General features: G+C 43.5%; 1 protein-coding gene across 6 annotated transcripts in view; it reads left to right on the top strand.

Moving 5' to 3' along the window:
- opa1 (OPA1 mitochondrial dynamin like GTPase) overlaps window positions 1-7,343 on the top strand; it is a 43,605-nt gene extending 36,262 nt beyond the window's left edge. For all 6 annotated transcript variants that reach the window (XM_050054483.1, XM_050054480.1, XM_050054479.1 and 3 more), the window contains 2 exons: window positions 5,307-5,380; window positions 5,473-7,343. In XM_050054483.1, the coding sequence (XP_049910440.1) occupies window positions 5,307-5,371 (65 nt within the window). In that variant the 3' untranslated portion in view covers window positions 5,372-5,380; window positions 5,473-7,343. The remainder of the gene's footprint in view (window positions 1-5,306; window positions 5,381-5,472) is intronic.
- The last annotated feature ends 6,597 nt before the right edge of the window (window positions 7,344-13,940 follow it).

Genomic DNA, 13,940 nt, shown 5'->3' with positions numbered 1-13,940 from the left:
GTGAATCGCTGCTCGGTTGTCAGTAGGAAATTTTAAAGTAGCCTCAACCTTGGCACCGAACTTCATCCGCTGAAATCTGTCTGTTGCCACTTTTTAATAACAGCCACCGTTTCTTTACAGGAGAGTGGCCATCTCCCATAGTAAGAGGATTAGATTTTTTCTGTCTCACAGTAAGTTGCAGGCCTCCCTGTCCTCTCCCTCTCATCTTTTTCTCTCCTCTGTTCTCCCTCTCCTCTGTGTTGGCTACTTGTCCAGCAGGGCCACGCAGTTTCACAGTCTAATTACAGGTCAATTAAAGGCTTTGTGGCTCAGCCCTCCTTCTGCCAGCGCTTCGGCCGTAGCGGGCTTAGGGGACTCGACAGAGTGAGAGTGAATGAGATATCATTTCATGTGGAGATCAGCCGAGAGAAGGCCTTGAAAGAGGGAATTTGGGGGAAAAGGCTCCCCTCTCTTTCTCTCAATGGGCGAGAGTCCCTCCACCCTCGCCAACCCGCACAGCACCCAGCATCTTAAAGAAGGGGCCTCTGGGATACAGGCCAGAGGATTATGGGAATATTCATGACCAGATAAAGGGGTGAGCGGTTGAATGACTGTGTTTTGGGGCTCATCTCTTAGGTAAACAGGAGCCTAAATGGAGTTTTAGATCGCTACTCCCACTGCTCACTGAGGAACAGGCAATGGTGACTCTGTCTACTGTGTTTTTGTTGCATTTCCACAGTACGGAGAAAAGAAAGCCTCGCTGTGGCCTTTTCTTCCTCTTGCTGCTGTCTTTTGGTGGCAAACAGATGGTGTGGGGGAAATAAATATCTGTTTCTCACAGTTTTTATCCACAGAATATTGGCTTTTCTGAAAGACGCCATTCACAGTCACCGGTGGCCTCCTGGGCTCCTGAAAGCTGCTGAGGACTCATTTTAAAGTCATTAAACATCCCGCTGTAAGGGAATGGTTGATGGGGTTTGCTGTTCTGATCTAGGCAGTCTTCTCTCCAGAATGTCATGGTGGAGCTCTAATTGCACGGGGAGCCAGGCGCAGGTAAAACTGTGCCAGTCATTTTCTCCACATTGTGAGACACACAGGAGGCACAGGAGGATTTGTGGTCCAAGTTTTGTGCTTGGTGGAGGTTGCTGGACATCTTCTCTGACTCTGAGAGGGATTACACTTACTGTAATATGTACTTTACACTTGGCTTCTCTGGAATGTAATTATACTTCTGTTACTTCTGTTCTGCTGGTCTTCCTGAGGGCTCTCCCTTTTCCCCTGTGGAGGTTTTGTCACATCTGAGTTGAGGTGATGTGGGTGCTGAGACTAAAAGCATACAAAAAAATGCATTCAAATGAACGAGGGAGTGGGTTATTTTTTAATGCGGTACTTAAGACAGCCTAAATGCAGCCTGAGGATAAAGGCTGTGGTGTTGTACAGAGTGTAAGGCCTTCAGAGGCAAATGAGTGACTCGTGATTTTGGGGTGTTTTCACTCTACAAGAGCTGACCGGTACAATTACAGGTCTGCACTCCTCTGAAGTACAGTTGTTCCAATACCAATACCAGTATTGGAAATGCTTCTGATGCTGCCTAAAATGCTGGATCAGGTATCACTGAGCCTACGAGTCCATGCACCGATCCAATACCAGATAATTTATTCATCACCTTCAAAGTAGTTTCACAGCCGGATAAAATGGCAGCTTTCCCAGAAATCAATTCTCCTGCTGCTCTATAACAGTAGCCTACACAGCACGCTGCGCCGTGCAGCCACTGGCAACTACTGTTTTTAGAGCGGCCGAGAATAATTGATTTCCAGTAAATCGTGTAACGTTTGCTGTTAGCAGAAGGTCAGCAATTTGGCAATATTTTACACTGGAAAGTCTCACAGATAGAAAGACAACGTGTATGTAAGGTTTTAGTTTGGAGGGGTGGCACTAGTGTTTCCTTTAAATTACACAAATTGTATTTATTCCTAGAGTTATTTAAGTTGCTGTTGTACTCCTGTTTTTACTGTACTGTACTATTTATAGTTATACTTAATTGTGGCTGCACATTTAAAAAAGAAAAATTATTTGTATGATTTTATTTTTTTATGACCGTATCGGACGTCAGAAATGGTATCATAACATCTCTGTACTGAAGGACTCAGTCAGTGATGGGTGTCAGTTGCATCAGCAGCAGGTGTTGAAGAAAAAGAGAGCGGGTTTCAGCCTTTCGCGGTAAACTTTCCCAGACAATCTGTTTCTTTTGTTTTCACAGGCCCTCTATTCTAACCGCTGCTGCCTCCAGTGATTCAGCAGAGCTCGGCGTCTCTGCCCGACAGTTGGCAGGATCCTTAATGTTTGACCCGAGTTAAGCGGTCTGCATGTGAAACATTGAGCCTTCATGGAGCAACCTATCATCAGCCACATCTAAACCTACTAGGAAGCTTTGAAGCTCGAGCCAGGGGATTTCCCATGTTTTGATGATCTGACAGTCGGTACCCTCCTGTCCTCACACCAACCAAAACCCCACCCCCACCCCCGTACCTCACATCTTCTTTTCCTCAGGTCAGACAGATGTTGGTAATCCGGCTCTGATTGGCTTGGATTGAGCTGTGTTGTTCTGTGGTCAGGGCACGCAGCCCACACGGCTGAACCCTGTCAGTCGCCTTTGAGCCATGCCCTGCGGTGGGCTTCGTGTTGGAATGGCGTACCGCAGGGTTATGTTTCATTCAGCCCCACACCTGCTGCAGTGACTTGTCAGCATGCCCCTCGACAGGCCCCCTTAATGCCTCCATTAGGTGTTGTAATCTCCACCTAACGCCCTGCCATTTCGCCTGAGTGTGTTAACAGAGTATCAAAGGCTGGGGATTTTTTTTTTTCTCGCCACCTGCCAGCGGTGAGTGTGTAGGAAGGTGAAAAGAGGTGGAGGTGGCATGACTGTACAGCTCTAGCTGGTCTAAGACATTAGGGTGGTTTTGTCTGTGTGTCTTTCAGGGCTGTCAGTTAATTTTCACAGTTCTACCTACGTGTGTGTGTGTGTGTGTGTGTGTGTGTTATCCAGCACTCCTCAGCTCTGCTAGTGTTTCAGGACGTGTGTGTGGGGGTGTGCCTGCATCTCCCCTAAAAACCGTGTGCTTTTCATCCATCAGGAAAAGGATACCTCAGCAGCCGTGCTCCCATCAAAAGGGGGCTGCGCACAAGCCCCTGAGTACAATATTTGGTTTCACTCCAAAGCACGCACACAGTTATCACCTTTGTGCCGACCTGAAATGGACACTTAGGACACTGTTGCTCTGAGGTCCAAACCACAATGATTTATCTCCCCGAAAATGGGCAATTCTCTCTAAAGCTGTGTTTTCATTGGGCCTCCTTGTAGGAAAATAATCGACAATAGGTTGACTATGGATCTCGTGTGGCTGATTGATCAAGATAGAGCAGTGCTAGTTTGTTCTTCAGAGCCAGTGTTTGAGTTTGTGCTTGGGGGAGATCCAGACAGATTAGCGAGGGTGACAGGGAAGCTGGAGAGCCAGCCAGGCCTGGAGGTGCAGCTGGCATTGCGAGCCACGGCTTCCTTTTCTCTGTGTTGGCCCACAGACTTCCTTCAGCCACTGTTTAATCAGCGATTAAGACTGCTTTGGATGGCTCGCTCGTCTCGTGTGACAGTACATGTTTGGGTGGAAGGATTGCTCGTCTTATGCAGTCTGTGGACAATGGGAGTGCAATCGTGAAAAGAAGTGACTGATTGTTTTTCCAGTGGATTCCCCCCTTTCATGTGAAATGTTGTTGTTATGGTATCTCCTTCTGTCCATTAGCAATGTGCCCGTGAGGTAAATACCACGAGGAGGGGAGGGTGAGGGCTTTGATGTGGTCTATGCTAACTGGGAAAGGGTACACAAGCCTTCATCATCAGATGTGTGAAGGAAGTCTGCCTTGAGGTTTGGCTGTCATTGTCAGAGGGGACCATCTGGTGTTTTGGTGAAAAATGTGAGGAAATTTATACCTGCAGAAGTATACGGTCAGGATGGGGATAGTGTTTGATATTTTCTCAGGTTAAAGACCAGATTTATAACCTGCTACCCAACCTGATGTTGCTTTACTTGGTTTTTGTTGTGTTTAAGTGGAGCAGTCAAACAGAAAGCAGCAAAACACAACAGGACGTTCAGATTCACAGTGTTTGAAGGAAACAGTCGATGCTTAAAAATATCATTGGAAGAGTTTAGGGCTGAACTCACCAATTATTTTCCTGATGATCGGTGAATAATTTAACCTATATAATGTTACAAAATTGTAAATAGAGATGCTCATCACTTCTTCTATGAGCCCGATTTGTTGTCTTCAGCTCATTTGTATTGTTAGACCAAAACCCAGAGGTGTTCAGTGTACTAGGACTTATTTTCATTGTTGATTTATCTTTTGTAAACTCAATTTATCAATCAGTTTTTCAGTGCATTAAACATCATAAATAGTAAAAGAAGAAAAGCCAAAGCAGTTTCCCAAAGTCCAAGCAGTGCAGTAGTTTTGTCGAAAAATATCAATTTATCAATTCTGAATATTTGAACCCGTTTCAGTGCTCATTTTCCACAGTATTGATACACTGGTACCAGCTCCGCTTTCTCACTCTCTCTTATTGTTAATGTTGACGATGCTAATTCTGCTGCTCTCTGCGACTAACCAAGAAAAGTCATCATTGTTGTCATGTTATATTCATTCATTCATTCATTCATTTCCGTGATCGCTTATCCTGTTAGGGTTCACAGGGGGGCTGGAGCCTATCCCAGCTGACATTGGGCGAGAGGCAGGGTACACCCTGGACAGGTTGCCACACTATCACAGGGCTGACACATAGAGACAGACAACCATTCACGATCACATTCACAAGTACGGACAATTTGGTGTTATAAATTAACCTGCATGTCTTTGGACTGTGGGAGGAAGCTGGAGTACCCTGAGAAAACCCATTGTGACACACATGCAGACTCTGCACAGAAGGGCTCCCTTCTGTCATGTTTTAGTTATCCTTGAATAAAAATTTTAAATTATACGCCCTCAAGGTCAGCTTTCCAGGTCCATTTTTCTACGTGGTATCAAAAATGGAAAATTTTTCAAGGTCATATAGTGAAGTAAGAAATTCCAGTACTGTTACAACACATTTATGAAGCTGAACTTGTAAATTTGTGGCGTCTTTTTCTTAAAAGTTTTACTGAATATCAAAATTGTTGGCCTTTTTCTGTTGGTCGACCTATTAATTGACTTTGTTTATATTTTACAAGGGTTTTTGTGCTTGTTTTCTGTCAATATTTTGTGTATTTATTAACCAGCTCACTCACTGTGCTTCTCTGCAGAGAAAGTTCGAGAGATCCAGGAGAAACTTGAAGCCTTCATAGAAGCTCTTCACAAGGAGAAATAAGAGAACCAGGTATTTGTCTCTGTGCTGTGGAGTAAAAGTTCCCAGTCACCAGTACTGTAGGTAAATCTGACCTGTTGTTTGTTCCTCCCTTTTCTTCACAGAACTATTGACAGTAAATGTATGGATCACAACAGATAAATGCACTGAACAAAGACAACTCAATCTGTAAATGACCGCCATCGCGCCCTGACCCCGCCCACACCTCTCACTTGATTTTAAATACCCACGGCTTGGCTTCCTGTCCTCTTTGATGCTGACGGAAACGTGGACCTGAACTGAAGGAAACAGTTTTCACGCTCTCTCTCTTTGTTTTCTCTTTCGAACTGTCCTGGGCCGAGAGGGCGGGACTTCTGCACAGGAGCCCAAACAGCGTCCGATCGGGAGGAAAACGAGAAGCGTGCACAGTGCTGTCAGACACCTGACCTCTCATTTTCAATAAATGAGGATTGTGCTCATGTTTATCCCCTCCAGTTTTTCTTCTTTTTTTTCCATCTGATGGTGTCTGTGTACATGTGATTAGAAGAGTGTGTGTCTTCACTGATCTCTGTACAAAGAAACACCATTGGCGCTGTTCCTGATGGGTGAAACAGCCTTGAATTTCATATCCTTATCTCGCCTGGTGCTCCTAAAATACACCATGGTCCCCACCTGGTATACGTTTTACATTTACCGGCTCTTTTTAGTTGCACTTAGGGTCCAAAAGCACTTAAGTTATCAATCCAAACTGCAGCTCTTCTCTGCGTTTATGCTCCACTCACACTTAAATATGACAGCGTTTAGCTCCAGCAGAGGTTTACACCTGAAATCTATAAAAATGAAAGTAGCTACCTGGTGTATTATTCAGCTTCCCTCCTATCAACACTCACCACAACCACTCATTAACAGAATCAGTCCAGCTCTGAAATTTATGGAAACAATATTATGCATAGATTTATTTCTTTAAAAATTGACCTAATGGGGTTTATTTGACAATACAATGTTTTTACGTCTGCCAAATGCTTGTAATGTCCTGGTCATGCCACTTTTTGTTTCTGTCTTTGTCTCTTTGTGTGTGTGATGTTTGCACTTGCATTATTGTACATTCACTTTTCATCTGTACTCTCCTCATGTTGCAGCTGACTGATAATAATACAGCTTCCAAACAAATGATAGGACATCCTCTTAAACGGTAATTCACAGGGGAAGTTGGGGTTGTCTCGATGTGTTTCCGATCCGCACCAGGTTTGATGTCCTTATGTTTATTTGGCAGCACAGTTAGGTCTATCTTTATGAACACAGCACAGGTGCAGCTGCACTTTTCCTCTCCTGTCTGTGACTAAATGGTCATTTAGATCTTACACCTCTTGCTGCGTGAGGAACGAGATCACACATCCAGAAACTGAGAAAAACAGTTATCATCCTTTGTAAATGAACAGGAAGCTCAAGGTTAAGAAAACAGATAAATATCTCACATGCTGGTCAGTAGTTTTAAACTGAAAGTGTACGCTTTTGTCATCTCACTGATTCCTCTTCAAGTCACAGTCCAGGCTGGACGTCTCCACACTGCTCCCAGTCTTGTGCTTCTTCCTCGTTCTCATCTTGAGCCCCTTATCTCACATCTCTTCTGACACTTTGCATCGCCCACGTAGCTTGAAAAACTCTGACCGAAATCGGGTTGAGAGACTTGTCTTAACCCTATCAATTCATTCATGTGTATATGGGTACAGTACATAAATATATATATATATAATAGGCCGTGCATTCTGTACAGGTAAAGTTAACGGGAAGTCGAGCTACTATCATGTATAGCACGTGTTTGCAGATTGAGCAACTTGTGTAACAGAAAATCGGTGGGTTGGTTCAAAACAATGTTTTATGTTGTAGAAAGTAATGTTTGCATGGTGTACCCCATCAGATGTGCTTTATTTATTAAATTTGTGTTTAAAAGAAAAAAAAGTGAATAAAATTGACAAATAAAAATGACCTTTTTTCATGACGTGTCGGCTTGTCCAGTGTCGAACCTGTTTGCAACATTTGTGTCCTGCTGTTGAGCGCATTGTCATCCAGTGAACATTGTCCATTCACGTGAACCTTCAGTCAGTGAGAAACTCAAATGACAGAACAATATCACCTCAAGGTCCATTTAACAGGTCTTGTGGAGCCTCTGACGATATATTACATACACCGATCAGCCAAAACAAAAACCACTGACTTATTTTGTTCCAATGTATTGTTCTGCTGGGAAACCTTTGGTTCTGGCATCTTGTGGATACCACCTGATATGTTCCACCCACTCAAACACTGTTGCAGACCAGGTACCAGTGGCCCCCCAGCAGGATAATGCACCATGCCACACTGCAATCATCGCTCAGGAGCGGCCCAAGGAATGTGACAAAGACCTCAAAGTGTCAACCTGGCCTCCAAATTCCCCACTTCCCAATCTGAATGAGCACCTGTGGCACGTGCCATTAACCCACCTCACAACCCACTGGACTAAATGGATCTGCCGCCAACACACTGGTGCCAGACACTACAGGACACTCCCAGATATCCTGTGTCCATGCCTCGACAGGTAGAGCCAAGTCCGATCCAAGGAGGCCCCACCTTGGATTAGGGCAACATCTGGGGTACCGACACATCACAAGAATCCTTGAGCAGATTGGGACCTGGGAAATTTAGAAGCCAGGTTGAGCTTTTTGTCACGCTCCAGACCATTTCTTCAGTTTTTGCAGTGTGGCATGCTGCTTTTTTCTGCTGGTGGGCCACTGCCATTAGGGAGTACTGTTGCCATGAGGGGGGGTACTTGGTCTGCAACGCTGTTTGAGTGGGTGGAACATGTCAGGTGGTATCCACATGAAGCCAGAACCAAAGGTTTCCCAGCAGAACAATGCTTCTTCTTCTCAACTTCTTGTCAGCCAAAAGTTGTGGTGTAGAGATCATTCTTGACCAGTGGAGTAACTAGTTAGTTAAATAATAAAATAAATGTAGTGAAAATAATGATTAATTACAGTTACTAATCAAAATGTTGGTTATAACAAAGGGGCTGCATCCAAATATATTCTTTCACTATAAAAATATCCATCTGATTAAAGGCTTTTTTTTTTTTTTTACTTTTTGCAAGTGTGCTTACTTTTGTGTTCCCTACCAAAGAGCACCTTCATCACATGTTTGAACCTCCGAGCACTCCAGACATTTCTTTTTCTCATATTGTCACATTCACTGTTGATTTGCATCTTTTCGCTGTGCAGGAATGCCTTCATTTGACACAGCCTATTCCCAAACTATTTTCAGCTTTATTGCCCAGTGAAAAACATTTCTCAGAAAAGAAATTCAAAAAAATATCAAATAGAGGAAGTTGCACTTCTGTGACATTTAACATTTCAAAATTAACCTTTCCAACACTGTTCTTGACCTTAAAAACACTTGACAGCAGTGAGCAATACAATCATTGCTTTCAACTGTTGAGCCAACATGGACATGAAGTGGAAAATTTCCATGACAATTGGGCAATAAACTCCATCATCTGACTGAGATCATTTCATTTGAACAACAGCTAAATATATTCTGTCATAAGGTTGTTTTATTAGCTGCTTTTTTTTAAGGTCAAGAGTGAACACTGACTCTCATTATGAAACAAGACTAAGTTTTCAGCCATGCTAGCATCAAATGAGGCTGTATTTGCAGTGTCTTAAGCTAAATGCTAACATCAGCATGTTATCATGCTTAGACATGTTTATCATCTTGTGTTAGCATGCTAACATCTGCTAATGAGCACTAAACACAAAGAGCTGAGGCTGATAAGAATGACATTTGGTCAATAACTAAAGTACCAAACAAATTTAGAAATGAGAGGAGTGATTGCCAAATCTTGCACGGATCATCCCCTGAGGATGATGAATGTCTGTACAAAATTTCATGGCAGTTTATCCAATAGTACGGCCACCCCTTGAAAGTCAGAGATTTGAATTGTCAGTCCGAGACTCATCAGTCGACTGAGATTGCTTTAAGCTGAGCAGTTTTGTTTGTTTGTTCGTTTTTTGCTAGTCATTGTGCTGGGCGGAGTACCTCTAATTTTGCTGCAGAGTGAGTGCTCATGCTACTCTCTGAGACCGGCAGAGGCACAGAGGAGGAGAAATTTTCCACCATAAGGCTCTGAGATAACATTATCTTCTTTCTTCTGCTTAAAAGTGGTGAATTTATAGCTCACGGATACTTAATACGACACAGTCTCAGTCTTTTGTTTGATATCTAGTGTTGCCACAAAATGTTGTTGCACATCTCCAATCCATCATTAGCACAATTACCTGTCCAGTAGATGTTTGATAGAATAAAAACCTGGCTAGTTAAAAGCCGTCAACGTTGATGCATTGTTTCACTCATCCTTGACAGGTTGTGTTGCATGTACGTGTGTTTCCATTACATAGTGTGTTGTTCTACAGCTGGTTGCATCTGGATGCAGTGACCTGTGTGCTGATGTGAGGAGGCCTCTGCTCCAGGTCTGGGCAAACCCTCAGAGTATTTAACTCTGCAGGCTGTTATCTCAACCCTGAGCAGGCTGAAGACACGTTACAGCCTGAGGCAGCAGCTCGGGAGAGGCAGGCAGGCAGCTGAGGGCCTGACTGATTAATAAGTCAGAGTCCAGAGGTCCTCCACTCCTGGGCATCCTCTCTTCTTTCACAAGAGCCTGGTTGTTACTTCATCTCCACATTGCTCAAAGGGAAGTGCGGTGGGGAGGGGTGGATGTAGAGGGGGCTGGCCTCATCCTCACTACCATCACCTGAGGCTTTACACATGGAGATAACTGCCTCACATCAACTTTCTATTTTCTCCGTGGCTATTATATTCCCCTGTTTTCTCAAAAACAAGGGGAAAGGAGTAAAAAAAGCCTAATGACTTTGTAGCAGCCATGAAAAGAAAGGGGGAAAAGTCAACCTCCAGCAGAAGGCCTTTGTGCTATCAGATAGCCACGTTCTGGGAGGAGTGAGGCCGGCCGGGACACACTATACACCATTAGCATCTGCAAAGGCCGTCACGTTGACTAATAGCCAGTGCCACAACGGCACAGTGGTTCAGTTTGTGTTTTCCCTCAATCCCCATTATGTTGGTGACACAAAAGCAGCCGGGCCAGACTTTTCAAATGTGCCACAGCAGCGGACGTGCACAAAGCTTCATTTCTAGTCTTTCTTGAGAAAAAGAAAGGGCCGATCTTGTTGCTTCGTTTTTTTAATCCCCCACCTCATCACACAGACACATTCTGGGTCTTTTGGCAGGGGGTGTGGCGGGTCGGTATATGATGAAAACCTTGAATAAGTCTTAGAATAGGGCAATAAATTGTGGGGATGGGCGTTTTTTGGCAGCGGCGGCAGTGTTAGCATTTGTTTGCCTTCTTGTTGGCGATGCTGGCTTTGTTCTCGTCTTTCTGTCCCCTCTGTTATCAAGCGGTTTGTTGAGGTTGTGGGAGAGGCAGAGAGGCTGGCGAACAGATTAACATGCGTGGCTGTCGACTGACATGGACAAATTGGCAGGTTGGCACAGTTGCTTTAAAGCATCCTTGGGCGGACTTTCACCGAACGTATAGTGGTTCAACAAGTCCACTTTAAAGATCGTTAAATAAATCATAGAGATAACAAGGTTGTATACAAGTGCAAGAGGGGTTTATTCCTATATGTTGGAGAGAGTGGAGTAATGTGCCATTTCCAGAAAAGCTGAATCTGTTAAGCTCTAAAATTAGATCATCCAATGTAGCCAATCGTTTCTCAGTTCTGATTTTGATAGAAATGATTGACACCTACAAGAACACAATATTTTCAACCGTCGTTTAAACAGTTTTGGACATAGATGTAGACTTTAGAGGGAAAGCAGGGAACATGTCCTCCTCAATTTTAGAACATATGCATTTCTCTCCCCCAATAAAGACATGAAAGTAGCAGAGGACAATTGTTTTGATAAAATTAAAGACATTTCCACCAAAAATTGATGCAAAAAAGGCACAAATCTGCCTAAAAATTTGCCAGAATGCAGGAAATTAAATGTTCGATGCTCAAAGTTCTCTGGCAGAGGATCATACTTGTGTCTCTCCCGCACCAATTTTTAAAACAAAACCTACACCCCTAGTTACGGTAAGATTTTGTCATTTGTCTGAGCTCTTTTTCCCCTAAGATGGATTTTTATTGTTGCATCCTTAGAATTTTTAAAGGTATACTATGCAGGATTGTCAGTTACTGTTCATAATAATAAAAATTAAAGTAAAAGCCAACCCCAGATTCATCTTGTTTGGTGTTTCACATCATTATATTTCATGTTTTTCAGTGCCATGTCTCTTGGATGAGTTTTGCTTATCATCTGGCACCTAGTCGCTAGCTTTTAGTAAAGCCCCCTCCTCACCTGAGCGCTGTGGGAACACACGCCCATGAACGTCCCAAACACAGAAAATAAGAATGATGAATGAAAATACAGGCTGTCGGAGCCATTATATAGTTTTTGTTTGTTCACTTTATACTTACCGAAGCCACATGGTAGATATAAATATACACATGCAGTTATTAAACTGAACACAGGGTGGAGTATTCATGTCTGAGGTGCATATAGGTAAGCTCCAGGTAATGGGAATCAGGTGCGTGGAACAGGAAGCAAACAGTGTTTAACCGTGTTCTGGAGGCATGTCGAAGCCTGAAGCATTGGACACACTGGACACTGGTTTATGGCAGAGGGTAAGGTCTTTGCAAAATAAATACATCGTCACACACTTCTAGTGGGTCATAAGTGGTGACAGAGAGAGATTACTTTTTTTTAAGGAAACTCCTGCATAGCATATCTTCAATGTTTGAAGTACTCATCACTTTTAAGCCCCCCAATATCCATGTTTCAGGAGCTTTTCCCTGATTTCCTTTCTGATTGAACCTATTACCTATGTTGCTATTTCTCATTCTTGGTGTGTAAAGGCCACTAAAGCACCATAATGCACCAGTTTGTTTTTATTTTTGACAATAAAAGAAAGAGCACTTGATCCCAGAGTGTCCCAGTTTGGCCCACTGACCATAACAAACACGGACAGTACATGAGAGACTCTGTGTGTGTCACTACAGAGACACTACGACACATAGAAGACACTGATTCAGCCCGTGAGAGTCACTTATCTACACTTCAGTCAACAAGTGCAGATAAATACAGTGGATGTAAATCTAACACTTTGTGCCCGGGGAGACAAACTGCCGCTGTTGAGTCACCGCCGATGAATCTTATCAGAGGCTTGTTGGAGCAACAGGCTTCCTTCTCCGTTTCAGGCAACAAAACCTTGTACTGTCCCCGGGGCCCGCTGCTTTCTGCCCTGCAGAGAATAGCGTCACAATTGGCCTTTGTGTTCATTATGTTAGAGGCATCTTCCCATTGCGCTGTGGGGTCCATTCCAATGCTGAATTAGGCCCATGGGGATTTTAGCCAAGTCACAGGGGTCGGTGACCTTTCTTGTCACACCCCCCAACACACACACACACACACACATATACAGAGAGCCCTGTTCTTATTCTGTGTGAGCTATAAATTATGGCAGCTCTTCAATTTTAGGAATTGAAGGAGGCTCGACCGTGTGAATCCTGTGGTGGTCCTGTATCCATGTGTGTGTGTGGCCAGGCAGATGACCACTGCATGTTCTCACCATTTAAGTCTGACGTCCACCCTGAAGAATCCATAAAATGACCTCATCGTCTCACGTCATAAATGAATCAGCCCATTGTGGAGGGAAGAAGCCTCCATTAATAAATAAAGCCCTGATGCTGGATGTATGTTTTCCTACTAATCCCACATGATGCAGGGTGTCCGCTCACACACGGGGTCGCCAGCTATACAACAGAAAACAAACACAAGAGCAGGACTGTCATCTGACTGATTTACCCTGACATCTGAGTCATTGTTTGGTTATTGTAAACAGCCAAAACCTGCACCAAGGAGCTATTTCGATCCTAAGTTAGAGTATGTCTCTTAATCACATGACTTCTATTCTTTGACGTTCTGTTCGCAGGTTCCAACTACAACATTTTATTGACACAACAGACAATGTTTCAATTTTCCCTAAGTTGAAATATTGTCTACTTGTCGGTAAAATGTTCTCATAGTTCGGAGCTTCAGACACAGACAGTGTGCAGGACCTTTTTTTTATCGGTTGTCCCATCAGGTGGTTCCTCTAACAAGCCTCTCTTTAAAGACTGTCATAGCGGAGAGATGGAAATCTTTATTTCGAAAGCTCAGATAAGAATTCATCAGTGACGCCACAACCAACACCATAACTAAATGTGACAGCATCCACCTGCAACAACCGTCCTTCCTGACGCTCACATCAGTTCAACTAAGCCGTTGTTCACAGGCAGATCTAAGCACAAATGAAAACAAAGCCAAATAGATGATTTTAGTGCTAAAAATCAATTGTTAATAGTCAGATTATTGGTTACATTCCATCTCACAAACGTGGATATCAACAGGAATTGAGCCTGCAGTGTGAACACTATCTTAAAGGCACTTTTCAGTTTGATACCAGCCACCCCAAGATGCCGGGTAAAGTGTGACTTGGGTGACAAACTGCTGGAACAGTGTGTGT

The sequence above is a fragment of the Epinephelus moara genome, chromosome 10, assembly GCF_006386435.1.
Source record: "Epinephelus moara isolate mb chromosome 10, YSFRI_EMoa_1.0, whole genome shotgun sequence".
Taxonomy (NCBI): Eukaryota; Metazoa; Chordata; class Actinopteri; order Perciformes; family Serranidae; genus Epinephelus; species Epinephelus moara.
The sequence above is the reverse complement of the archived record's forward strand: the minus strand, read 5'-3'. Positions and strand labels throughout refer to the sequence as shown.